Source organism: Piliocolobus tephrosceles, chromosome 10 (genome assembly GCF_002776525.5).
Source record: "Piliocolobus tephrosceles isolate RC106 chromosome 10, ASM277652v3, whole genome shotgun sequence".
In the NCBI taxonomy this organism is placed as follows: Eukaryota; Metazoa; Chordata; class Mammalia; order Primates; family Cercopithecidae; genus Piliocolobus; species Piliocolobus tephrosceles.
The window spans coordinates 13,109,306-13,134,274 of NC_045443.1; the positions used below are offsets into that span (position 1 = coordinate 13,109,306).

Below are 24,969 nucleotides of genomic sequence, written 5' to 3' on the forward strand. Positions count from 1 at the left end.
GATATCTGAGGAGCTGGAGATGCTGCATCTATTGGATGTGTGTACACAGTCAGTTGCTCCTTCTACACCCTTCAACTAGAAGCTGCAGCGTAGGATGCTGAGTAGACACCTGTAAAGAACTGGGAGCAAGAAATGAGGGTTCGAGCTAACAGGAAACTTCAACCTCTACCTAAGAAGCATAATAGAAACACTCTTACTAGGTGCCTACTGTGTGCTGTGTGTTTTAAACAGGTCATATCATTTAATTCTCACTGCAAGCCTGTGAAGTATGTAGTATGTCTTTAATTTAAAAAAAGTAGCTGCAGCTCAGATGCCCCAAGGGACTTGCCCAAGATGGCCCAGCTAGTAAGTGATGCAAGCAGGATTCAAATCCAGTCTGCCTGATTTCAAAGCCCACGTACATTGCACAATCCACACCTCCTTAAATATCTCGTTCGAATCATTTTCACTGCAAGCTTACGGGGTATTTTCTCCCCATTTCACTGACGAGGCAAGTGAGACTCACAATGGTGAGGTGACCTGCACAGGTAGGGTGGGAGAAAAGCCTGCGGAGCTTGTACTCGGGCTTGGCCTCCCTTGGCTCTGTCCCCAGCAAGCGGGTCTCACCTTTCCCGGTGCCAGCCCCGCGCACCGCCCGCCCGGAACTACGCTTCCCGGCAGAACCCGGGCGTGCGCACGCGCACCGGGGCCTCCGCCATGGCGACCGTGCTGTCCAGGGCACTCAAGCTCCCGGGTAAGGAGTCGCAGCCTTGCGACCACCCTGTCCCCGCCAGTGTTGGAATAAGGGGAGGCGAGGCTCTGGGGTGAGGCCGGTCGGGCCTTGGCCTCAACCCAGACACAGCTGCAGGCGCCCAGTGGCGAGGAGGGTGCAGTCCCTGGGGGCTGGGGTTCCTGTGCCACCAGGGGGCGAGAGGGGCGTCCAGCGGGGCAGGGGTCACGGGCGCCGGGCGAACGCGGAGACGCGCGGGGAGAGGGCGCCGAGCAGGTGTTGTGGCGGGGAGTGTCAGAACGCCGGTCGCCGCTCTCCCGAGGGGAGGCTAGTGAGAGGAGCATCCTTCCCGAGCGCCGCGGACCAGGCACCGCGGGGACTCCGGAGCCTTCTGTCTTGGCTGGACCTTGGGCGGGGGCGGCGGGACGGCGAGTGGCCCTCTGTGAATCATCCCCTCTACCTAATGACAGCAACGAAGCATCCATGAGGCAGGTGGGACAGGTGTTTACGTCCCTTCCTAGTTTACAGAGGACAAAATGAGAGTTATTTGGCTAATTGAATTGTCCCAGGTCTCTCAAGTATTGGAAAAGCTCGGCCTTGAACGTCAGGGGTATTTTCTCTCTAAATCTTTAACTTTTGATTCCACTTGGTCAGTCTCCAGCTGCCGAGATTAAGCATGGGAAATGATTTGGCACCTATAAGTTGAAGATAATGTATGGAGTCTTCTTTAAGGCAGCGTTAGGGGTGATGACAACTTCCAGAACTGATTCAGTACTTTGGGCAGCAGCTCCAAGTTTTTTTTTCCTTTCTTTCTTTTTTTTTTTTTTTCCTTCCTGAACCTCCAGAGTAGGACTGTACTGTTAGAAACTTGATATTTTAATAAAAATATATTTATTCCACCCAAGTAAATTTTAAACTTTAGGCTTTAGAAAAACTGATGGTTCTATCTAGATGAGTTTTAAGCATTAAACTATAAACATTTGTTTGCTGATAATTTGTATTAGAGGGAAAAGCAGTTGCTTTCACTGTTATCTCTAGAGAGGGCTATTTGGGTGTTAGGTGGATAGCTAGCTTGAGGTTGCAGGGAGATTACAGGGTCCTTGTTCTCAAGGAGCTTCCAGTTTGCTACCCTGAAGTGAACCTTGCCATTTGGATGACACTGGGTTGGATATTAATTTGCATTTCTGTCCCCAGACTTCATGACCTCAGACAGATTTTTTTTTTTTTTTTTTTTTTTTTTTATGGGCGCATTGGAACATTGGAAGGAACACTGATAATATCTGTCTTGGAATGTGTACGTAACACTGGAATTAAATGAGAGACGTGGCCCTTTACCTGCAGGATTAATTTTTTACTTTGAAGAGAGTAGCCTTGTATATCCTTAGTGTAGAATGATATCCTCCCAGAGGGGTAATAAGATGTCAGACACATTTAGCTTTATTTCTTTTTTTCTTTTAGAGTCCTTTATTTTTATTTTTATTTTTTTTATTTCAGTGTAGGTCATTGTTATTCTCTAAGAATGAGAATGAGGGGAAAATCTTGCTTTAGCAACTCTTGAGCTCTTTTGTGTTCTTATGCCCCAAGGCTGTGGTGTTATTACTCCCTGGAGTATTAGTTGTAGGAACTGGTTGGGGTTCCCATAGCCCAGTCCGTGGGCCTGTTTGGCAGGCAGCTTGGCCCTGAACCCTGAGACATGCTTGATACTTTTTTAGGCCCAGATATAGTAGGCATGTGTTCTTTCATGTGATGTGGGTTTTAAGAAAATAAAACCACTTGCACTTTTCCTTGTCTCCTTGCCCTTTCTTCCCTCCACCCAAAATACTATTTTTAGTTTTTGCATTAGGTACAAGTTGTTTTCATATAGCTCTTTTTGACTCCCCTGTAATTGGGGTTCTGAAACTGCTGTCCTGTTTGGGCTACTGTGTTATGTTCCCGTAGTTAACATCCCCACTGTTTTCTTTTTTGTTTTTGTTTTTGAGATGGAGTTTCACTCTTCTTGCCCAGGCTGGAGTGCAATGGCATGATCTCGGCTCACCGCAACCTCCGCCTCCTGGGTTCAAGCAATTCTCCTGCCTTAGCCTCCCGAGTAGCTGGGATTACAGGCATGCTCCACAACACCTGGCTAATTTTGTATTTTTAGTAGAGACGGGATTTCTCCATGTCGATCAGGCTGGTCGCGAACTCCTGACCTCAGGTGATCGCCTGCCTTGGCCTCCCAAAGTGCTGGGATTATAGGCGTGAGCCACTGTGCCCGGCCCCAACATCCCTACTGTTTTCATGTGTGAGGAAGTCAGGATGGAAGGATGGCTGAGAGCATGAAACAGGCTGGGATTCAAATCCAGTCTTTACTTAATTAGTTACTTAATCTCTTTAAGCTTTAGTTTCCTCATCTGTAACAATAACATTATTATGGAACATTCACTCTATGCCACACATTCTACTACATATTTATTTCCTAGGGTTATCTGAAATAGTAAAGGACATGGATGTACTTAGGAGATCTAGTAACCTCTGACGTACGTTAATTAGTCAGTAAGTGTTAGCTGTTGTCATCAGCACCATGCTCATTTATGAATGTGATACCTGAAGGAAGGCTTGATGTAATAGTGAGCTCTTGACAGATCTCAGCAGCCTTGTTAGAAAAGAGCAGTTTCGCTAAGCTCAGGAAGGAAAGATGTTTGGCTCACATGCATAAAATGAGGTTAATTAGTAGCAGAAGGCCAATCTGACATTCATAAAGCCAGTAGGACAGCTTGTCTCCTAAGTATATATGTATTTTTTCCCTTAGGCCATTTTATAGTTTGAAGGTCAAACACTGGAGGGAATATCAGAGCAAAATGATTTTTTATGATTTGTTTTATTTGTGTAACTTAGAGTCATTATGTGCCCTTGGATAAACTAACCCATGATATGAATTATTTACCTTTAGTTGCCGTAGAGTGTATTGTATAGTATGTGTACAGTAGAGTGTATGCTATAGTATCATATATGTTATAGAATAGTGTATGTTTCAGTATATTTCGTGAAAACATTTGGGTATGGTATAATTGCATCACTTTCCTATTTGTGTTTTCCTCTCTACCATTTTGGAAATCCTATTATATTTAAACAGCATCTTTAGTCTTCCTAAGAGGAAAAGCAATAGCTGTGGAAAGCCCATTTATAATGATTTGCTATGAAATCAGTGCCCTCTCCCTTATTCTTTGAAAACCTTTCATTCATTAAAAATTTGGGTGGTGGCTGAAAGTAGCAAGGAAGCGAGTGAGTGTTAAGTGCCCTGAACTTGGAAGCTGGATTTGATGCCTAGCTCCTCAGCCTGAGTAGGACTTAAGGCAAGTTGGTGGACTTCTTTTACTTCACTGTCTCTTATTGTCTTTCTGTAAATAGAAAACAAAATTATTTAAGACTTCTCTAATAAAAACTTGCAGTCGGTAATCCTTAAGCTGAAGTTTGTTTTTGCACTATCTGAAAAAAAAAATTAGTATAAAAGTATTTATTCCTCTCAAAAGGCTGGCCAAGAACTGGCCCCTAGTCTTCTGTGATGTAAAGAAAGCACAGGAGTATGATAACTCTGAGCACTTGTGTGCTTGTCTTTATATTTCGGCGATGTCCTGGCTGGGTCAGAATGCTTGGACATCAAATTGCATGTTCTTTCTCTGAGGACTTTTAAGATATTGCTCCACTATCTTTTAATAGTGTGTGTGACCTTGGAGAAATCTTTGCCTGATTTTTGTTCCCGTCAGTAGTGACTTGACTCTTTTTCCTTTGGCCTGGCTGCTCATAGGATTCCTTCTTTGTGCTTGAAGTCCTGCGCCTTTACTAGGATGTATTTCAGTATTGATTCTTCTGAATCAATTTTTCTTGGGACTCTGTGTACTCATTATTCTGCAGTTTTCGGTCTTTATTGTAGGAACTTTTTTTTGCAACTCTTTAAAATACTGCTTTTGGTATTTTCTTTTCTGTTATCCTCTTCCGTCATGCATATATTGGCTCACCTTTGTTGTCAGTCTCTATCACATTGTTTCTAGTCTTTTTAAAAAGCCTTGATTTTTTTCCATGGGATCATATGTAGCCAGTACAGACTTTGAGGCCAGACTGGTTTTGAATTGTTTCCTATCACTTGCTGTTTAACTATGGGCCAGTGTGTTAGTCTGTTTTTGCACTGCTAATAAAGACATACTTGAGACGAGGCAATTTACAAAAGAAAGAGATTTAATGGACTTATAGTTCCATGTGCCTAGGGACGCCTCACAATCATGGTGGAAGGTAAAAGGCACATCTTACATGGTGGTGGCAAGAGAGAGAATGAGAACCAAGTGAAACAGGGTTCCCCTTATAAAACCATCAGATCTCGTGAGACTTATTCACTACCATGAGAACAGTATGGGAGAAACTGCCCCCATGATTCAATTATCTCCCACTGGGTCCCTCCCACAACACATGGGAATTATGGGAGTACAATTCAAGTTGAGATTTGGGTGGGGACACAGAGCCAAACCATTTGGCTTAACTTAAACTTCAAAGCCTCAGCTTCCTCGTCTTGAAAGTGAAGACAGTAATGTGTCTACCTCACATAGTTGTTATGAAGATTTGCTAAGAATTTTTTTTTTTTGAGACAAAGTCTTGCTCTGTCACTCAGGCTGGAGTGCAGTGGCACGGTCTCAACTCACTCTAACCTCCACCTCCCTAGGTTCAAACAATTTTAATGCCTCAGCCTCCTGAGTAGCTGGGGTTACAGGTGCCTGCCACCACACGTGGCTAATTTTTGTATTTTCAGTAGAGACAGGGTCTTGCCATGTTGGCCAGGCTGGTCTTGAAGTCCTGGCCTGAAATGATCCTCGCCTTGGCCTCCCAAAGTTCTGGGATTACAGGCGTGAGCCAGTACCCCTGGCCTGAGATAAGACATTAAAAGGGCTTGGAAGAGTGTAGGATAAGTGTTCAGAACTGCCAGCTGTAGTTATTTTCATTTCATTTTGCTTGATTTTCACTAGTCTGTTCTTTATGTCTCTGACTCTGTTTTCAGCAATATCTGTTCCTTTAGCTGATTCCAATAAGGATTTCTTTTCTAAAATTGGTTTGTTATTTTTTTCCAGTGTTTTCCTGAGTGCTTATTTCAGAGAAGACGATTTTCCTAAATTTCCCAGACTCTGTGGGGAAGTATATGTTCATTCTTTCTTCCATCTTGTGGTGTGATTTGTCCAGCATTTGTTCTTCAGCTAATTGTTTGCTATGTTTCATTGTTACTTCTTTCTTGAATATTCATAGAGCTCTATGGTATCTTGTGGAATGAGTACTAAACATGGCTCCTTTCTGATTATTACTCATATTTAAATGGGGCAGTTGTTTGACAGCCTGGCTATTGCCAGAGGGGTGATGTAGGGCAGTTGGAAGCAAGAATGTAATCCAGGCCTGTTAAGTCAGCTGGCTCCCCACCAGCACGTTTCCTGTGTGGATGTCTCTATCCTGGCTAGGAGGAGGCTTTTCACAGGACTGTAGGGTGCTGGTTTGGCGTTTCCTTCACTGACTTTGTTGTGCCAGTTATCAATTTATTGCCTGTGAACTCCAAATTCACCTTTGTTGACTGATCTGTGAAAGTGGATCTGAGCCCTTTTAAATATCGTTTGTCCTGCCTTGGATATTGTCTCTCAGTCCTAGGGGCCCTTTTAGAGTTCTCTTCCCATCTTTATGTTTATTCTCCTGTCTTTGCTTAGTAATTTTTTATGTTAAACTTGTCGTCTTTGAACTACTGTTTGGCTTCTGTCTCCTGACTGGGCGCAGTCAGAGTGATTATGTCCGGTGACTTTTCTAACCTGCCGTCCTGACAGTGTGCTTTTTGTGAAGATGTCAGCTTGTGCTTTTCCTCCTTTGGTCCTACTTCCCTTTGACTCTGTGGTGTCGAATGGGGCTCATTGGTGCTTCTGTGACCCCAGACTTTGTCTTTCCAAGCAAGCAATTACCGGTTTGGCTATATTTGTGGAACAAGGGAGGTACTATAACTTGTTAGTTAGAACAACAAGTGGACTCTGCAATCAGCTGTCTGGGTTTGAATCCTGGCTTTTCTTTTGGCTAGTTCTGTGATCTTAGCCATCTTACCTCTCTATATTTTATTTTTCTTGTTGATAAAATGGGGGATAATAATAATAATATCCACCATATGAGGTTGATGTGAGGATTAAATGAATTAACACATGCAAAATGCTTGGATCAGTGCCTGGGACAGTAGGCACTCAGTACACTTCCAGTTGTCATCATCATCATCATCATCATCTTACTGTTGTCATGATTATTAATTCTGTGAGCTCGGCTCATTGCTGAAGATCTGCAATATATGTGCAATATATATCTGCAAGATGTATTTGCCTGCTCTTACTGAGCTTTCTCAATTGAGTACAAGTTTCAGTGCATTTGGTTCATAACTTGTGGTTTGGGAATGTGACTGTTTCCTATTTTGTGTTCTATTTTTATTTTTCTTTATTTGTCTTCCTGGTTTTAGGAAGAGAGTGTGACAGAAATGCCCACTTTTGCCATCATTAACTAGAAGCATGTAATCTTGCTAAACAGACCAATTTGACAGCAGCTTTTTTCTCAAAGAATGCTTGCAAATTGTTTTATAAATTTCTTACAGATTTTATAAGTTCCTGGAGCATATGCTTCTCTTCCTTCCTGCCTGTGATAGTGCATAGCATGATAAAAATGAATTTCCTTTAAACTGTTTTGCTGGGCAGCATTTTATTAATGATTTCACTTTGACAAAGGTGCTGTTTTAGCCCGATATGTTTCTTGCAGGGTCGAGACTGACTAGCAAGACTGAATTTGATGTCGATGCTAAATTTTTCACTTGGTGCTAAAAATTCAATTGCACAATTATAGGGTGGCTTAAGCATGTGTTCAAAATGCTTGGGAGTTTTAATTGAATCAGTATGTGATGTGAATGCCAAGAAAGCTATCAAGATCTTACGTTACAGAAATTGAACTGTTGTTTGCTAACTAGAGTAGATAGGAAATAGCTCTGCCCTCCCTTTCTCTGGTCAGACTGTACCTAGGATTGTATCCAGTTCCAGGAACCATACTTTAAAAAGCACAGGCATATCACATTGTGTCCAGAGGAGAATGACCAGGATGTTGAGGACACCTGAAACAATGCTTCTTCTTCTTTTTTTTTTTTTTGAGACGGAGTCTCGCTCTGTCACCCAGGCTGGAGTGCAGTGGCCTGATCTCAGCTCACTGCAAGCTCCGCCTCCCGGGTTTACGCCATTCTCCTGCCTCAGCCTCCGGAGTAGCTGGGACTACAGGCGCCCGCCACCTCGCCCAGCTAGTTTTTGTGTATTTTTTAGTAGAGACGGGGTTTCACCCTGTTAGCCAGGATGGTCTCGATCTCCTGACCTCGTGATCCGCCGGTCTCGGCCTCCCAAAGTGCTGGGATTACAGGCTTGAGCCACCGCGCCCGGCCAACAATGCTTCTTCAAGTCATGGGTTGAAAGAGGTGGAGGTGTTTAACTTGGAGATGAGAAGGGTGGGGGGAGGGCACTGGGAGATACAATGCCAGCACCAGTGATGGTAATGATAATAATAGAAGCTAAAATTTGTTGTGTGACTATAAGCCAGGCACTGAAAACCACACATATATTAATCTTATTTGATTCTCATCACAATCGTATGAGCTAAAAAGAATAATTATTCCATTTCATAAATAAGGAAATTGATGCTCAATAAAGTTAAGAAATTTGAGACCACATAGTTCATAAGAGATATAGCCAAGATTTGGCTTGATGTTTGATTGTGAAGAATTGAGCTCTTAAATACCATATCGTATGTCTCTTGTGACTGATACCTTTGAGTGTTTGAAGGACTTGCATGTGAAAGAGGGATCCCAGAAATTAAAACTGGGATAGATAATTGGCAACTTCCCAGAAAAAAATTCTTGAATCAGTGTAATTTTTTTCTAAATTGGAGGCCAGTGTAACCCTAATACAGGTTACATTAAGGTGTTTGCTAAGTGACTGGTTGGTAGGTCTTTGTAAGTAGCTAGTTGTAAGTTTGGGATGGGGTGGGGATGGATTATGTGATCTTTAAGGTCTCTTGCTGTGCTTTCTCAAGTAACTCTAGAGTTGAGAACTCTGTGCTTTCCTGTTTTTCAGATATATATATATATATTTAAACATTTTAAATTGTCAAAAAATATATACACCATAAAATTTACTATCTTAACCATTTTAAGTATACAGTTCAGAATTAACTGTATATGCACCTCATCTCTAGTACCTTTTCATCTTGTAAAACTGAAACTCAATACTTATTCAGTAACAACTTTTCCTTCTACCTCCAGACCTAGGCAACAAGCATTCTACTTTCTGTTTCTGTGAATGTGACTACTCTAGATAACTCATATAAGTGGAATCACACAGTATTGTCTTTTTGTGCATGGCTCATTTCACTTAGCATAATGTCCTCAAGGTTCATCCATTTTGTAGCAAGTGTCAGAAGTTCCTTCCTTTTTAGAGCTGAATAATATTCCGTGGTATGTACATATCACATTTTGTTTATCATGTCAGGTGTATTTTAGCTAAAAAACAAAACAAAAATAAACAACTACTTTAAAAAGCATTAGAGTTAATATTATTCTAACAACCCATGGCTCTGTGTGCAAATTATTATGTATAGAGTTATCTGGGATGGTTAGGGAATGGTGTGCCCTAATTTACCAAATAATTTGGTTCATGGAGTAGAAATACAAATTGAAGGAGATTATCTGGAACCTGTACTGACCCCATGGCATATTCTGAAAGTACTATTTTGAATTAAGTTTCTAATAACTGATTTATTTTCTTGTAATTTGTGCCTTTTAAAAATCAAATATAATATTTATTGGACAAAGTATATAGCTTTGAAAATAAAAATAAATGGAAATAATTTCTAGTTATTAGGATGACAGATTATTCAGTATTTTCTTTGGATTTTTTTTGAAAGTACTTAATGTTATAATTCTGTGGAATGTTCATTTTAAAAAAATCTAAAATTTATTGTTTTTTTAATGTACCAAATACTAAACTTTAACACCACAAGTTATACTTCCAACATCTGGTATTGGAGGAACCAGCCACCAGTGTTTCAATGTAGGTTCTTTCTATTTTCCCTAATTGTAGCTGGTCTGAGAAATAAAGAGAAAGAGTACAAAGAGAGGAATTTTATAGCTGGGCCTCTGGAGGTAACATCACATATCAGTAGGTCCGTGATGTCCCCTGAGGCGCAAAACCAGCAAATTTTTATTAGGGATTTTAAAAGGGAAAGGGCTGTACGAACAGGGAGTAGGTCACAAAGATTACGTGCTTCAAAGGGCAATAAAGATCACAAGGCAAAGGCAAAATTAGAATTACTCATGAGGGTGTATGTCCCGCTGTGCATGTATTGTCTTGATAAACATCTTAACAGAAAACAGATTTGGAGAGCAGAGAACCAGTCTGACCAAAAATTACCAGGCTGGAATTTCCCGATCCTAGTAGGCCTGAGGGTACTGCAGGAGACCAGGGCGTATTTCAGTCCTTATCTTAACCACATAAGATAGACACTCCCACCCTGGCCATTTATAGCCCTCCCCTAAGGAATGCATTCCTTCCCCAGGGTATTCCTTGCTGGGAAAATAGTTCAGTGATATCTTCCCTACTTGCACGTCCATTTTTTAGGCTCTCTGCAAGAAGAAAAATATGACTCTATTCTGCCCAACCCCGCAGGCAGCTGGTTATCTTCCCTTGTTCCCTGAGAATTGCTGTTATTCTGTTCTTTTTCAAGGTGCACTGATTTCATATTGTTCAGACACACATGTTTTACAATCAATTTGTACAGTAGTGGTCCTGAGGTGATGTACATTCTCAGTTTATGAAGATAATGGGATTAAGAGATTAAAGTAAAGACAGACATAAGAAATTATAAGAGTATTATTAGGGAAGGGATAAATGTCCATGAAATCTTCACAATTTATGGTCAGAGATTGCAGTAAAGACAGGCATAAGAAATTATAAAAGTATTAATTTTGGGAATTGATAAATGTCCATGAAATCTTCACAATTTATGTTCTCCTGCCACGGTTCCAGCAGATCTCTCCATTCAGGGTCCCTGACTTCCTGCAACAATCTGGTCTCCATATAGTGTTTTATTCTTTCATTTTATTAATTGAACAAACTGAGATATAATGTATGAAATGACATCACCAAGGCCAAGGTGACCCAGAGGTAGACACTAGCATTAGTAATTATTCTTTTCCTTTTTTTAATTAGCTGGGTTATGTGTTTTTTTAAAAAATATTTCCTCTGAACAAAAGATTTAATGATAGAGTTTACATTAGTGATAGATTACCAGATAAAGTCTCCCCAGAAGAAACATTTTCTTGGTTGTTACTTGGTGGTAACATGAAGTAAAGGCGTAAAATCATTCAGTCATTGGCAGTGAGGCCAAGGGGTGGGTAGCTTGGGAGAAGGTGTGCCTAGGCGCTTCTGTAATTTCTGTCTCAGCTATCCCAAATCAACACTGCAGGCTAAGTAAAAACAAAGTGCTTGCCATGCAAAGCAACTTCAAGACAAGTCCCCTACCTCTGTATTCCAGCTAGATCACCACCCCTCCCAGAATGCTTGCTCAGAAGAGCAGTTTTTGGGATAAACACTGTTTACTAAAAGATATACTGAAAGGGCATTCAAATCACAGGATGGTTCTTAGAAGTGAGATTTCAATACATCTTCAGATGAACATTCAGTGTTCAACTTTCTAAGTTGTTTCCGTAGAAACAGTTGGGAAGCCACAGATATTGGGCTGTGAGAAGCAACGTATGGAGAATAATTGTTCTAAAAGTTTACCAGGAAAGATTAGGACGTCACAGATCTAAGAAAATCTGAGGCAATGTGCACATTAGGCACATGGAGAGTTGACACGGAGCCATGGTCTTTTTCTTGAGTGAGATTCAAACACATTAAGAGAGCTTTCTTTTTAAACTAAAGACATTTTAAGTTCGCTAACTTCTGCCTCCTTTTCCATTGTCTTCAACTCATGCAGGCAGTGATCCTGGAGCACTGTGCTTTTGTTTTTCCTTCCATTCCTAACTCCTGCTTCGCTGGCTTGTTTTACAGATAGCCACCAAGGTTCAAACTTGATGTAAATCTGGATTTTTTTGTTTTAGTTTTCTGTGTTCTTCTGGGTATTTACAGATGCCATATATTTGGTGAGGGTGTCTCCTCCCCAGTTCTCCTTGACTCTCTGTTTTTCTGTCTTTTCAGGGAAGAAGAGTCCAGACCTAGGGGAGTATGATCCCCTCACCCAGGCTGACAGTGACGAGAGCGAAGACGATCTGGTGCTTAACTTGCAGAAGAATGGAGGGGTCAAAAATGGGAAGAGTCCTTTGGGAGAAGCGCCAGAACCCGACTCAGATGCTGAGGTTGCAGAGGCTGCAAAGCCACATCTTTCGGAAGTCACCACGGAGGGCTACCCCTCGGAACCCCTTGGGGGCCTGGAACAGAAGGCAGCCTCCTCCCTGGTGTCGTATGTGCGCACATCTGTCTTCCTGCTGACTTTGGGGATCTCGATGATCCTGGTGCTCCTGTGTGCTTTCCTGATCCCCTGTCCTCCCAGAGATCTGCACAGCACCTGGAGCCGCCACTTGGGCTCCCAGGGAGGTGAGCTGCAGAATCTTCAGCCCTAATCCTGTGAAACTTCATGCTATCTCTCATTACATTTAAATTTTCCTCCAAATCTTAAAACTTAATATGTGTCATGTGGCATTCCCCACCCTGCCCGCCCCGCTGTGTGGAGGTGGCAAGGAGATTAAGATTTGAAAGAAAACAAACACCTCCAAAAACCTGGGAATCACTGCTCTGTTGTGTCTGTCGGCATTGGTCTTTATTCGACCCAGAGAGGACAGGGCTGGTTTGCTGGGTTCCTGCTGTGGAGCCAGCACTGTATCAGGGGAATCCAAAGCTGTAGGAAGGGCTATTTACAGAGAAAAGCAAGGTTCGAGGCCTGGCTGCACCAGGTATAGGGCTCTTGTAGAACCCTTCGACATTCGTTGATTATAGAGGCATGATCTAATTTAAATTATAAAATAATTTCATTTCCTGTAAAATATAGTTGCTATCTTTTCTTTCTTGCTCCTCATGGTTAGGGTGGTGCTGTCTGAGTAATTCCAGCTATTCTGTCTCCTTTTGGAGCAGGCTTCTTTAAAACCTCTTGCTCTAGAATGGGACTTATGTCTCACCTGTGTTGAGTAGTCCTGTCTCTTGTGAACTGATTAGGCTCTCCTCAGACCTCGGCATCCTCTTGATCTAGAAATGTTTTTTGTTTGTTTGTTTGTTTTTGTTTTTTTTTGTTTTTTTGGAGACGGAGTCTTGCTCTGTCGCCGGGGCTGGAGTGCGGTGGCCGGATCTCAGCTCACTGCAAGCTCCGCCTCCCAGGTTTACGCCAGTCTCCTGCCTCAGCCTCCCAAGTAGCTGGGACTACAGGCGCCCGCCACCTCGCCCCGCTAGTTTTTTGTATTTTTAGTAGAGACGGGGTTTCACCGTGTTAGCCAGGATGGTCTTGATCTCCTGACCTCGTGATCCGCCCGTCTCGGCCTCCCAAAGTGCTGGGATTACAGGCTTGAGCCACTGCGCGCCCCGCCTGATCTGGAAATGTTTGTCTCTGCCACTTCTCTGAGCCCAGTTGAATTAGCTTCTGACAAGCTCTGGGTTCTCATCTTTAGTTTCTCTGAAGGCAAGTTTAATTTACATATATTTATATACAGTTTAAAGGTGACAGATTGTTGGTGTGTCTACCACCCAGCTTTAGAAATAGAACATCATTGAGACTTTCACAATCTCTTGTGTGTCCCTCCTGACCACATCCTCCTCTGCCCACCAAAGGCCTCTGCTATCCTGAATTTTTTGTTGATTATTCCTTTTTCTGTAAAGTTTTACCATGTCAGTATGCCGGGTTTTAAATTTTACATGAATTTAATCATGTAGTCTTCTGTGAACTGCTTTTTTGTTGTGTGTGTGACAGAGTCTTGCTCTGTCACCCAGTCTGGAGTGCAGTGGCACAATCTCAGCTCACTGCTGAGACTTCGCCTCCTGAGTTCAAGTGATTTTCGTGCGTTAGCCTCCCATGTAGCTGGGATTACAGGAGCTCGCCACCACGCCCGGCTAATTTTTGTATTTTCAGTAGAGACGGGCTTTCGCCATTTTGGCCAGGCTGATCTTGAACTCCTGACCTCAGATGATCCGCCTGCCTCGGCCTCCCAAAGTGCTGGATTTATAGGTGTGAGCCACTGCGCCCAGCCCGTGACCTACTATTTTGTGCCACTTAATTTTCTGAAAACAATTTATTGAGATTCATCTATATTGATGCATTATACCTGGAGTTTATTCATTTTCACTACTGTCTAGTTTTCTATGGTATGAATATCCCACGATTTATCCATTTTACTGTTGGTAAACCTTTAAGTGATGCTTCTAGTCTTTTTTTTTTTTTTTTTTAAATAAATAAGTGATGCTGCTAAGAACATTTTTGTATGTGTTTCCTATTGCACTGTATAAGAATTTCTCTAAGGCATAAACCTGGGAGTAAAATTGCTGGATCATACCATAGGGCGTGTGCATGTTCATTATTAGTAGTTTATGTTTAATTATTTTCCAACGTGGTTGTACCAATTTACACTTCCCCTAGCAGTGTGTGAGTTCTCTCCAAATTGTGTGGGCATCCTCTGAGTCCATACTGTTGGGTGGTGGGGGGATGGAAGTCCAGACTCCACACTAGGCCTCTGCTGACACCACCCCTGTGGAGAGGATGGAGAGGGCTGCCTTGTTGATGCTAGTTGGGGTGGAACTCCTTTGGTCCTGCTCGGTGAGGATGACAGTCCTGGCCCCCACCTGGCTTTCTCTGACATGACCCTGATGGTGGTGGTGGTGGTGGTGGGGTGCCTTGTTACATCCAGGAGAGGGTGGGAGCCAGGCTCCACATTCAGCCTTTGCTATATGGTAGGTGGAGCTGGGCCCATAATTTTATCTGGGGTGTTTGGTTGGAGTAGGACAGTTATTATCTGAAACTTTCCTGTCTTGCTGGACTGCACCTTTCCTGGGCTTTTGGCTAGGGAAGCCAGCCTTGTCTGGGGCTTTTTTTTGTCTGTACCTGTGGTGTTTTTGGGTTGCTGGCTTTTCCAGCACCCTATCTGGGTATTACGAGGCCAAAAGAAAACCCAGAGGACTCATCACTTTGTCATTCCTTGGGTCTTGCAGTCCCTAGCTGGTCTACTTCCTTCTCTCCACCTTTTAGAGTTGTCTTATGTTTGTTGTATATACAGTGTGCAGGATTTTTCGATGCACTTAGCCGGGGTGGGGGGCGCGGGGAGTAGGGAGAGGTGTGTATACTGTACCTAGTCAAGGAACTGGAGTCTGCCTGGTGTTTATAGAGCTACTGGCAACAGAGCTGGTTTGTGGTAACTTGCTCAGGACCTTTTTGGTTTTTTATGTGTATAACAGGTGGGGACCTGTCTCCATTGGAATTGGCTGATGTGAATGGAGATGGCCTGCGTGATGTGCTTCTCTCCTTTGTGATGTCAAGGAACGGGAGTGCAGTAGGTAAGAGACGTGTCTTTTCAAGACTGCTACAGGGATACCATCAGCTAGGAGAAAACATCAGAGCTGTGTCCCAAGTGGTACTGCAGAAGGATCTGCAGTGAACAGAAAGTTAACCTTGGTTCTGGCATACATGAAAACCCTCATAGGACAGCTTCCACTTATAAATAAAGCTCAGTCTAAAAAATCAGAGGGAGTTATAGCTGGAAGGAATTTTTAGTGGTGACCAGGCCAGTGAAGAAACTGCGATGCAGAGAGGAAGTGACTTATACATACTTTGCAACGAACAATGTTAGTCCTCGGGTTTCATGGGTTTTCTCCTGGTTTTCCATTGCTTCTTAGATTATAGTGAACATTGACTTTATGCTACCTTCCTATTCCTGGCAGAAAACTTTTGTTCATAGACTTACACATCTTTACACACATACCTGTTGGCCGGGTGTTTTCTTTTCCCCCTTCAGTTTACGCTTGTAGACCTGCTGTCCATCCTGCTCTCTGCATGGGGAGGCTGAGCTGTATGGATGGTATCAACAGGCTTCCTTGCCTGCTGGTCTCCTTTCAATGGGGAGCACAGCTCAGGAATGGGAGGGGAGGAAGAGTGTGAGGGGAGGTGTTCACTCCCCTGGCTCCCTCCCCGCCGGGGTCACCGCAGGATGGCTGCTACAGCCTTGACCCTGGGTCACAGCTCGTTTCAAGGTGGCCCTCCTATAGGACTTTGCTTTTCTGGATTCCAGTAATTGCATCCTCTCCTTGTGTCTTTGTGGGGGAGCCTAACAGTTCTGAGGGTCTGCACTATCACTTGTGGTGTTTCTACACGCTGGCCACATCTTTGTGAATAGTCTCCTTATGAAACCGTCCACAACTTACCCTAATTTAGGGTGCTGTTTCTGGGATCCCAGCTTTTACACATGTCAGCTGTAGAAAAAGAAAAATGTTCTGATTTCAGCCTAAGTACACAAGGTTTTTGGTTGGTCCTGCAGTCTCCACTACAGTGGAGTCAAACTGCAGCCTGTGAGCTGATGCAGGGACCTAGTTTGATGTTGAGGGTGCCCTAGTGATGCTTTTAAGTCATCTAGGCCTTGGAATACACGTCTAGGTGTGTTTGAGAGAATTCTAAACCACATCTCTTCCATTAGTAGGGGTGGCTTTCTGAGGCCCACATGAGATGTGAAAGCAGTCTGGGTGGAGGTCTGCTATAGAGAGCATCTCCAGCCTAGGAGTAGATTTCCGTGCAATCAAAACTTGATTACACTTTTCCTGCCCGTGACTTCTGAAGTAAAAATCTTCCCCATCTACTTAGATTTAGAGACGTTTTTAGTCATTTGGTATCTTACGTGGTTTGCTTCATATAAAGACTCATAATGGCAAGGCCGTGGGTTTGGACACAATATGGACCAGGCTGATTTGGCCACAGACTGTGCAAATAAGGATATAGCGAACATATGGTGCTTTCTATGTGTTGATACACCATTGTCAGCATGTAACATATGAAGGAATTTATCCCTCCACACAGTCCTGTGAGGTAGACTCATTATTATTTCCCTTTTGCACATGAGGAAGGTGAGACATCGTGAGGTTAAAGAACTCGCCCAAAGTCCTGCCGCTGGTAAATGGTAGAGCTGGGGATTCAGATCCAAGGAGTCTGGCTCTGGAGTTCACGTCCTTGACCCTCATGCCAAGCTGCTGTGCCCATAACCCACAAAGCTCTGTGCCACTGGACAGAGGGATTAAGTTTTTGGTCTATTCACTTGTTCCTTCATTCAGCCACCGTGTGTTGATGCTGACTGTGTGGCAGCCACTGTGCACCTTCTCTAGAGTTCTGCTGATTACACACAGACTGCCGAACAAGAGGAGCCTGGCCTCGGCCTCGAGGGGTCATGGTCTAGCAGGAAGGGGTAACGCATCACCACCTGGGAAAAGATGAGCTAGGGCATTGTAGGATGGAGTAGTTTCCTCCAGTAGGGAGAACTGCACAGGATAGGGATCCTAGCACCTTTGAGAAGCCTGGAAGTTACCATATACCACCCTTGTTTGTCATATATATCTTCTGGCAACAAGGTCTGAAACAGCCAACCATAGTTTGTCACTTGTTTTTAGGTTGTATAATTAGTTAGTCCTACTGAGGAATAGATAGAAGGAAGCTCTGAAAGTTTTGTTTCCTTATCTGTATTAGTTGTTGCTGAAAGTGGGAACTGTATGAAATGAGTCATGTATCCCTGTCCTGAGAGTGCACGTGAAACTGACAAGGGAGAAAGTTCTGAGTCTGATGTAGTAATTAAGTGACATAAAGGCTTATTTACTAAGGGCATGGCTACTTTCATCCCTTACTAGCTGTCCTTGGACCTAGGTATTAGGTCTTCCCAAATATTTTTTCCTGACTGGGACCAAATCAATTGATTCCGTAGAACTCTAGACTAGCAAGACCCACTCATCATTGCTATATGTGATCTTCAAGTTAATTTTTTAAAAAAAATTTTTCTACTCTAGGAAGCATTTGTTAGTGATGATTCGAATTCAGGTATTTTGCTCCCTGCTCTGCACACATTCTAGATCAGTCTTATGTTTCCAAGCATATCTTTTCCTCCTGGTTTTTTTGTTCTTAACTACCTTTTCCATATTCTTGATTTTGCTCCTGTCTCTTATTAGGCAAACAGTTGGTTGCTATAGGTGCAGACATTAGTGAGACAGTCTTTCCCCTTAAGGATATCACCATTTAGTTGGGGCCAAGGTGGCAAACATGTAAAGAGAAGTGTTGGGAAAGGTGCAAAAGTGGAGATTCATTCGACAGTGTAGAGGAGGCCACAGCTCTCGTCTTACATGAGAAGCGTGTTAAGCAAAGATGACAGGCATTCTGTGTTTACACCTTGCTGCCAGAAGTGTGGGAGGGAGCTGAATACACAAGTGTGGTTGCTGCCTTACCACCATCCACTTGGAGTTTTGTGGCCTCTTGTTCATCTCTGCCTCTTATCTCCTCTGCCTGCTTTCCTTTTTTATCTCTCTTGTGTGCTTTTAGGTGGCTCAAGGCCAGCTGCTAATCTTGTGTGCCTTTCGGGGATGAATGGCAGCACACTGTGGTCTAGTCTTCTCCCTGAGGAGGCTCGAGATATCACATGTTTGGAGCTGATGCCAGGAAGCTTGGCTGAAACCATCTGCCTTGTGACGGGGACACACAAAATGCTCAGTGCATTCAATGCAACATCAGGTAAATACTATTGATCACAAAAGAACTTTGCTCCCACGAGCCATAATGTTGGATTAGAATCATCTGTTGGGTGGGGGACCTTTTTACTCTCACATGGTGGAATGTCTGATTTACTGCTCTGGAATATGGTTATTAAGAGAAATGAGAGAAAAGTTTTGGGCACTTTGAGTAAACAGATCCATGGTTCAACCTGTTTGGTGATAGGATGGGGCTGGAACTGAATTACCCAAACAGAAACTACCCTGAGGCCTTTGGTATGTAAATAGTCTCCTGACTCTGTACAAAAGACAACTGAATTTTGATTCTTCATATTTGATATACATGGGATCCATGTGTAAACTTGGGCATTAACTACTTAAAAAAATACGTCAGTGAAGAAATAAAGGTTGGTTGAGGCTTGTTGACTGGCCTTTTAGCTTCTTACTGCATTCAGACATACATGACAAAGGGAATGAAAAAGAATCACATGTCCTGAAGGTTCTTACAGAATCCTAAGTATACGGCCCATAGGCTTGGTACTGCTGGGCCGTGTGCTCACGTGGAGCGGAATAAATAACATCCTTCCCAGGTTTAGAGGTTGGAGTTTGGTCGCGGGGTGCTTCTGAGTGAAAAAAACTGGGATTTGAGTTAACTGTAGAACTGAAGCCATCTGGAAAACTTCCCATGATGCTGTGGTGCTTACTTATGTGGCAGTGTGGGGGGAGGAAGCAGAGGGGTCTGGTCGGCTGCCCCTGGATGTTTCCTTAATAGTTGTTATAATCTCTAACAGATTCGTTCCCTCACCCCAGGCAAGTGAGCCCTTCTTTGCTGGAAAGGATTTAGCACCTCCATTTTATCTAAAAGGATCTAGGTGGGAAATTATTGCATGGATTTGTTAGCCAGATACCTGAGGATTCAGATCACACTCCCTGCTCCCTCCTCCTCAGTAAGACAAAAATGAAAGGCAGTAAGTAGGCAGGAGTTGCTGGCTGTTGTTCAGCCCATTGCGTCTTTCTTTTCTGGCCTGGGAACATGGCATCTGCCTTTTCCAGAGTCAAGAAGCTGTCATAGTGACCAGCCTATGTGTCCTTCCTCAGGGAAAGCCATTTGGACTTTGAACCCAAACTACTTGTCTAATGGTACCTTAGCTGCCCCAGTTGTGGTGCTGCCAGACTTGGATGAAGATGGTGTTCGAGACCTTGTGGTTCTGGCCATTGGGGAATTGCAGGTATGATCTCTATTAAATGGTTTTTGTTTCTTATAGGGAATGCTTCTATTTTAGTTGTCTCGGCTCCTAGTGTTGCTATTATAAATACTGCTTGAAATGTTCTTTTTACAAGAGTTTAAGTAAATTCTCTTTGTGAGGTTAAGGGAATATATGACCATTATGAACCCGTTTTCTCTGGCAGCCTCACGGCTCCATGGACTGGGGTGTAGTGGAGCTTTAGTCAGATAGGTCTGTATGTGAATTCCACCTTTACCACTTTATGTCTTTGCAGCCTTGGGCAAGCCATGGAGCCGGTCCAAGCTCTGGTTTCTTCATATGTCAAAAGGGCATGTTATATCTACTTACATCATTGTTATGAAAATTAGAGCTAACATATTTAAAGTGCCTAGAGTAGTGCCTATGTTTACTGTGTATATGTATTTTTAGTTTTACTATATTATATATGTACATTTTTATGTCAATTATAAAGCAATAGAACAGGCTGGTACAAAGTTCATAAAAGATGCGTAGGAAAAAAATCTAAGTCAAGCAATAATAACAACAATGACCAAAGAAAGGAGTGTTGTAATCTAGGCTGTGACAAGGCAGACTTTGATCCAGGACAGTGGCCCTTGAATTATGGTCCTAAATTGTGATTTGCAGGAACTTCAGTGTACTGGTTACTCTGCACGCAGATAAAATAAGAGTAGTCTTTCCCCCACATCACAGGCAGGAATAAATTAATGAGCAGGATGATTTCGATTTTAAGTTTTTATTCTGGAAGCGTTTTTCAGAGCTTTTGTCAAAGACTTTTTCTCAGACTTCCTAGTGTGTCTGCCAAGGAAATGCTTGGGCACAAAAGAGTCAATCGGCAAAGTATGTTTATGGAAAAATGTGGATATGGCTAATTTTGCCTCATTTGATAACCTATTTTAATTTTAGTAGACCTTGTGTTTGCTGTTGTGATCTTTGTATTGCTTATATGGAGTAGAGTTGTAAATTCTGCAGGTAAAATTATGCAGAATGGAATGAAATCTGTTAAGATTTTGTATCTTTCTGCCAAGAGTCCCCCAAACTCAGAGTGCCCCGTCAGTCATGAGTTTTGAGGAGTACTGCTCTAGCACACTAAACTCTCCCTTACATTTGCAAGATAAAGGCAAGATCCAGAATGAGCTAAATTTCTGAAGCCTACTTAGTTTTAAGGGTTTAAGCTTTAAGGGTACTTTAAGTTCGTTTTCTTTAGCTAGCCAGTTGGTCTTAAAGTGGACCCGAACCAAGGATTCAGGAATTATTCATGTAATCTTTTTTATCCTAGCCATTATGAATAAAGAGATTGGGGACTAGGGAAAATTTGAATTATTACTTACATCAGGGAGCAATTCTCTGAAGGGGAACATATGGGGAGGCACAGCAAGCCATTGAACAAGTTTTTGTGTCGTGATTGAATTTAGAAATCTTGGTCTAACTGTCCCGTCTGGCCGCTTATTAGCTGGTGGTGGTTGGCAGGAGAGTGGCTCAGGCCCTTGGGGACCCTCCATAGTAAGGAGGTCTCCACCGGAGGAAGCGGCTTCTTGCCCACTCTTACTCTGTGTCCTTTGTGTTGGTCTCTACCCAGTGTATTGCCCGTCTTGCCCTACAGAATTTTCACAATAGGGTACAGCTAGGGCATAGTCTTAGTTCTGCTTGAAAAGTGGTAGACAGTTCTAGGAAAACCTTATAGAGGCACTAGGTATATAGCGCAGCAGCTTCATCCTTGTACTGACCTCTTTTGACCTCTCTACCAGCAACAAGGGACCCCAGGAACCTGCATAAGCTTCTGAGATGGAAGACTCTCTCTTTACAAGGAAGGAAACCTAAGTCTGTGACTTAGAGTGATTGCATTTGTTGGTCTGGGTTTAGAGTGAAGTGGGCTTGGAGAACTGGACCTGGTGTTTGATTAGAGGAACTGATAAGGTCTAGAACATTAGTGGGAAGGGACCTTGAAGACCATTTGGTTAACTTTCTCGTACCATGCTATGATCTGTGGTTCAGCATTACAGGCATATTGGCACCCCACTCTCTTGGCGTACTCAGGCTGATGGAATAACACGAATTTGTGAGGCGACGTCCATTTCATTTTTGGGCCAGCTCCAGAAAATTCTGTCCTAAGCAGAAAGAAATCTGCTTTCTCATAGCTTCCACTCATTGTTCCAGCTTCATTCCCATAGAACTACTCTGAATGAGTCTAATCCCCTTTCTATAGGAAAGCTGTTTAAACATTAGCCTAGTCCCTGTAAGCTTGCTACTCAAGGCTAAATATCCCCATTTCTTATACTGTTCCTTATGCAACCAGGAAGTCCAGACCCCTCTTTTTCTTGATTTCTTTCCCTTTGCATTCTAGTTTGTCCAAATCTCTTTTAAAATGTGGTACTTAGATCTAAAAACAGCATTTTATTTGTAGTATAACCAATGTGTCAACCTAAGGGAATAGTTACTTATTTTGATATAGACTCTGTATTTCTGTTTTTGCAGGCAAAGATCATAATATATTTTCTAAGATTTGCTTTTTATTTGTAACCAGTTAAAGTACCTGTATCTTTTAATGTTTAATTATTAATAGACCAGGTTTTTTTTCTGGCAGATTTTGACTCTTCTTCCAGCCTAAGGTTTTTTTGAATTTTGAGTTTGTCTTATGCCATATTAGCTATCCTTCTCAGCTTTGTGATAAACTTGAATTCTATTCTTTCAAGTCTTTGATAAGAATGTTTAATAGGAATGGGGCAATGGCAGAGTGCTGTGACATTCCTGTAAAAACCTCCCTCTAGGTTATTATTGATCCCATAAGTACCTTTTCCTGGTACACGGCAAACCACATTTCTTTATCTTGTCCAGAGAGTTCATGATGATAAACTTTGTCAAAAGCTTTACTGAAGTCAAGATATCAGTAAAATCCTCATATTTAACTGGTAACTCTATCCCCAGAAGAAAATCCTCTAGAGCTGAAGTTGGCTACTGTGGCCTGTAGGTTAAATTTGGCCCACTACTTGTTTTTGTAAATAGAGCTTTATTGGAACATACTCACACCCATTCATTTATGTGTTGTTTATGATGGCTTTCACACTAGAACAGCAGAGTAGAATAGTTGCTACAGAGATCATCTAGCTGGCAAAGCCTAAAATTTGGCCCTTCACAGAAAAAGTTTGCTGATCTCTCTTTGAGAATAAAGTTGATGGTATCCAGGCCAGACATCCAGTGTTCTGATGGGAGAGCACCGCCTGGATTAACTCTAGCTGGAACCAAATATTACTGGGGATTTCTGGTATTGAAGTAAAGACCCAGGGGCCAGCCATCCTATGTTTAGCTGTAGGCTAGAATTCTGTGCCTCAGGAGACTGTTCCACAAGCAACAATTCTGCTTCAGAGAAACTGTCTGAGGTGCTTTGAAGATGCCCTTTGCTAGCTCTAGTGAGGCAATGGGACATTTGCCTCACTTGCTTACTTGCAGGGAAATAAAGCGAAGCAGGTTTGGCTTTGCGCTTTCCAATTTGGGGGAGTGTTTCTGAACCCGTGGCTAATGAGGAGGCAGTGACTGTCTGGAGAAGCCATTTACTTAGGAAACGATAGGGCTTCTGTTGACTCCACTCCCCTCTCTTACTTCCTCAGCCAGATCTGTGCTTTCTGCTGGTGTCCGGCCGGACTGGAAGTCCAGTGGGTCGACCTGTGAAGTACAACATCGTGGGAGTTAGGAATCTGATTGGTCCTCAGGTTTACATCACAACAAACGGGGCTGTCTACATCCTGTTTGGCTTTGGTAAGATGCAAGGCTAGTTTTTGCTCCTGTTCCCCACTGGCGTATGTGATGGGGTCTTCCTTGTGAGACAGGCTGAAAGCTCAGGAACTCCTGACACCAGCCTTCCCAGAGCCTTCTAATGCAGGGGTCTCTCACTGTCCCCCACCTATCACAGGCTATTAACTCTGCTTTCTTTTGCTGCCTCCTCTGAAGGGAAGACTCTTGTCCAGCACCCACTTAATCACCTCCCCACTTGTTCTGTGTTGTCCAGTCTGGGTGGGCTCTGTTAGACCCATCTGGTCAGGCTCTGTGTCTCTTACTCAGATCCTCACCATGGGACAGTTCTGTTAAATTCAAATTCTCAGTGTTGGTTCTTCCTGTGGTGCTAGGAAATATACAGGCTGTCGCCCTGCGGGACATTTTTGTTCAGGCCCAAAATCGAGACAGCTCACCACCTTCTCTGCAGATAGAAGAGCCAGAATGGGAGAAGCGAAGATCCATCAACCTCTCTGAGCTCATTGATGTTTACAGGTAGGGCAGATGTCTGTCCTTGGTCACAGTGAGATCTCCTGTGAACTCACATGCCTTTGAGTCTCTCAGTTTGGTTGGGCTGGTGAATGTGTGGGTAGAGGTTTGGGGGAAACAGTGCTAATCTTAATTGACTATCTTCTGATCTGGTTAACGTGAGTTAGAAATTTTCTTCTCTTGGTAACGTAATGCGTTGATATCTATGTGTTGGTGACCATGTGTGATCACTCCTCAGGTAGGATGCAAGGAAGGATACTTAGGGCTCTGAGTCAGAGTGGGGAGGGAGATAGACTTATCTAACTGTTTGTAAAACTGTGTTGAAGGATCTGACCTACTCTTTTCTGTATTTTTCTCTTAGTTGAAGCATCATTTTGACAGAAGCGAGGATAGCGTCCATGAAATCTTATTTTTTTATTTTTATTTATTTCTTAATTAGAAGCATGTAGTTTGTCACATGCCGGGGATTTTACCCATTTAACCCCAACCCTGGATAATAATTGTTTCATTCTTTTCTACCAGAAGTTCCAAATCGTTTTCTAGCATTTTTTTAGGCAGTATCATGTTGTTTTGGTGAATTTGACAGGTATTAAGTAGAATAGTCCCAGGGGCACCGAGCAAGAACAAATTCAGCGAAGTGTATGCCATGGGCTGCTGCCCAAGCTCATTGGCAACCTCTGGCCTCCTGTCTAGATCTCTGTCTGCCTTCCCTGTGATTATCCTTGACTCTGTTGCCTTTCCCAGAGTATCGAATGTGAGAGATATTGCACTGTAGCACTTCTCCTGTGAGTTCCTTTTGAACTTGTATGGAATTTTCTAGGGATCCTTGGTTTCTAAGGTCAAGAAAATGATATTCAACTGAAACAACAGTGTGTCCCACTTGATGAGATAATGGTAGGGCATGAATATAAGAGTGTATACAGGTGTATGTATACTGAGACACAAAGCCAAAATAAATGGCTCAGAAATGTCGTTCAAGCCAGAGACTAAC

At 42.9% G+C, this 24,969-nt stretch overlaps 1 protein-coding gene across 1 annotated transcript in view; it reads left to right on the forward strand.

The window, feature by feature from the left end:
- The first annotated feature begins 585 nt into the window (after window positions 1-585).
- Window positions 586-24,969, forward strand: part of FAM234B (family with sequence similarity 234 member B) — a 37,555-nt gene continuing 13,171 nt past the window's right edge. The window contains exons 1-7 of the mRNA XM_023226225.1: window positions 586-733; window positions 11,971-12,366; window positions 15,202-15,300; window positions 18,311-18,499; window positions 19,576-19,706; window positions 23,327-23,474; window positions 23,843-23,984. Coding sequence (XP_023081993.1) covers window positions 697-733; window positions 11,971-12,366; window positions 15,202-15,300; window positions 18,311-18,499; window positions 19,576-19,706; window positions 23,327-23,474; window positions 23,843-23,984 — 1,142 coding nt within the window. The 5' untranslated portion in view covers window positions 586-696. The remainder of the gene's footprint in view (window positions 734-11,970; window positions 12,367-15,201; window positions 15,301-18,310; window positions 18,500-19,575; window positions 19,707-23,326; window positions 23,475-23,842; window positions 23,985-24,969) is intronic.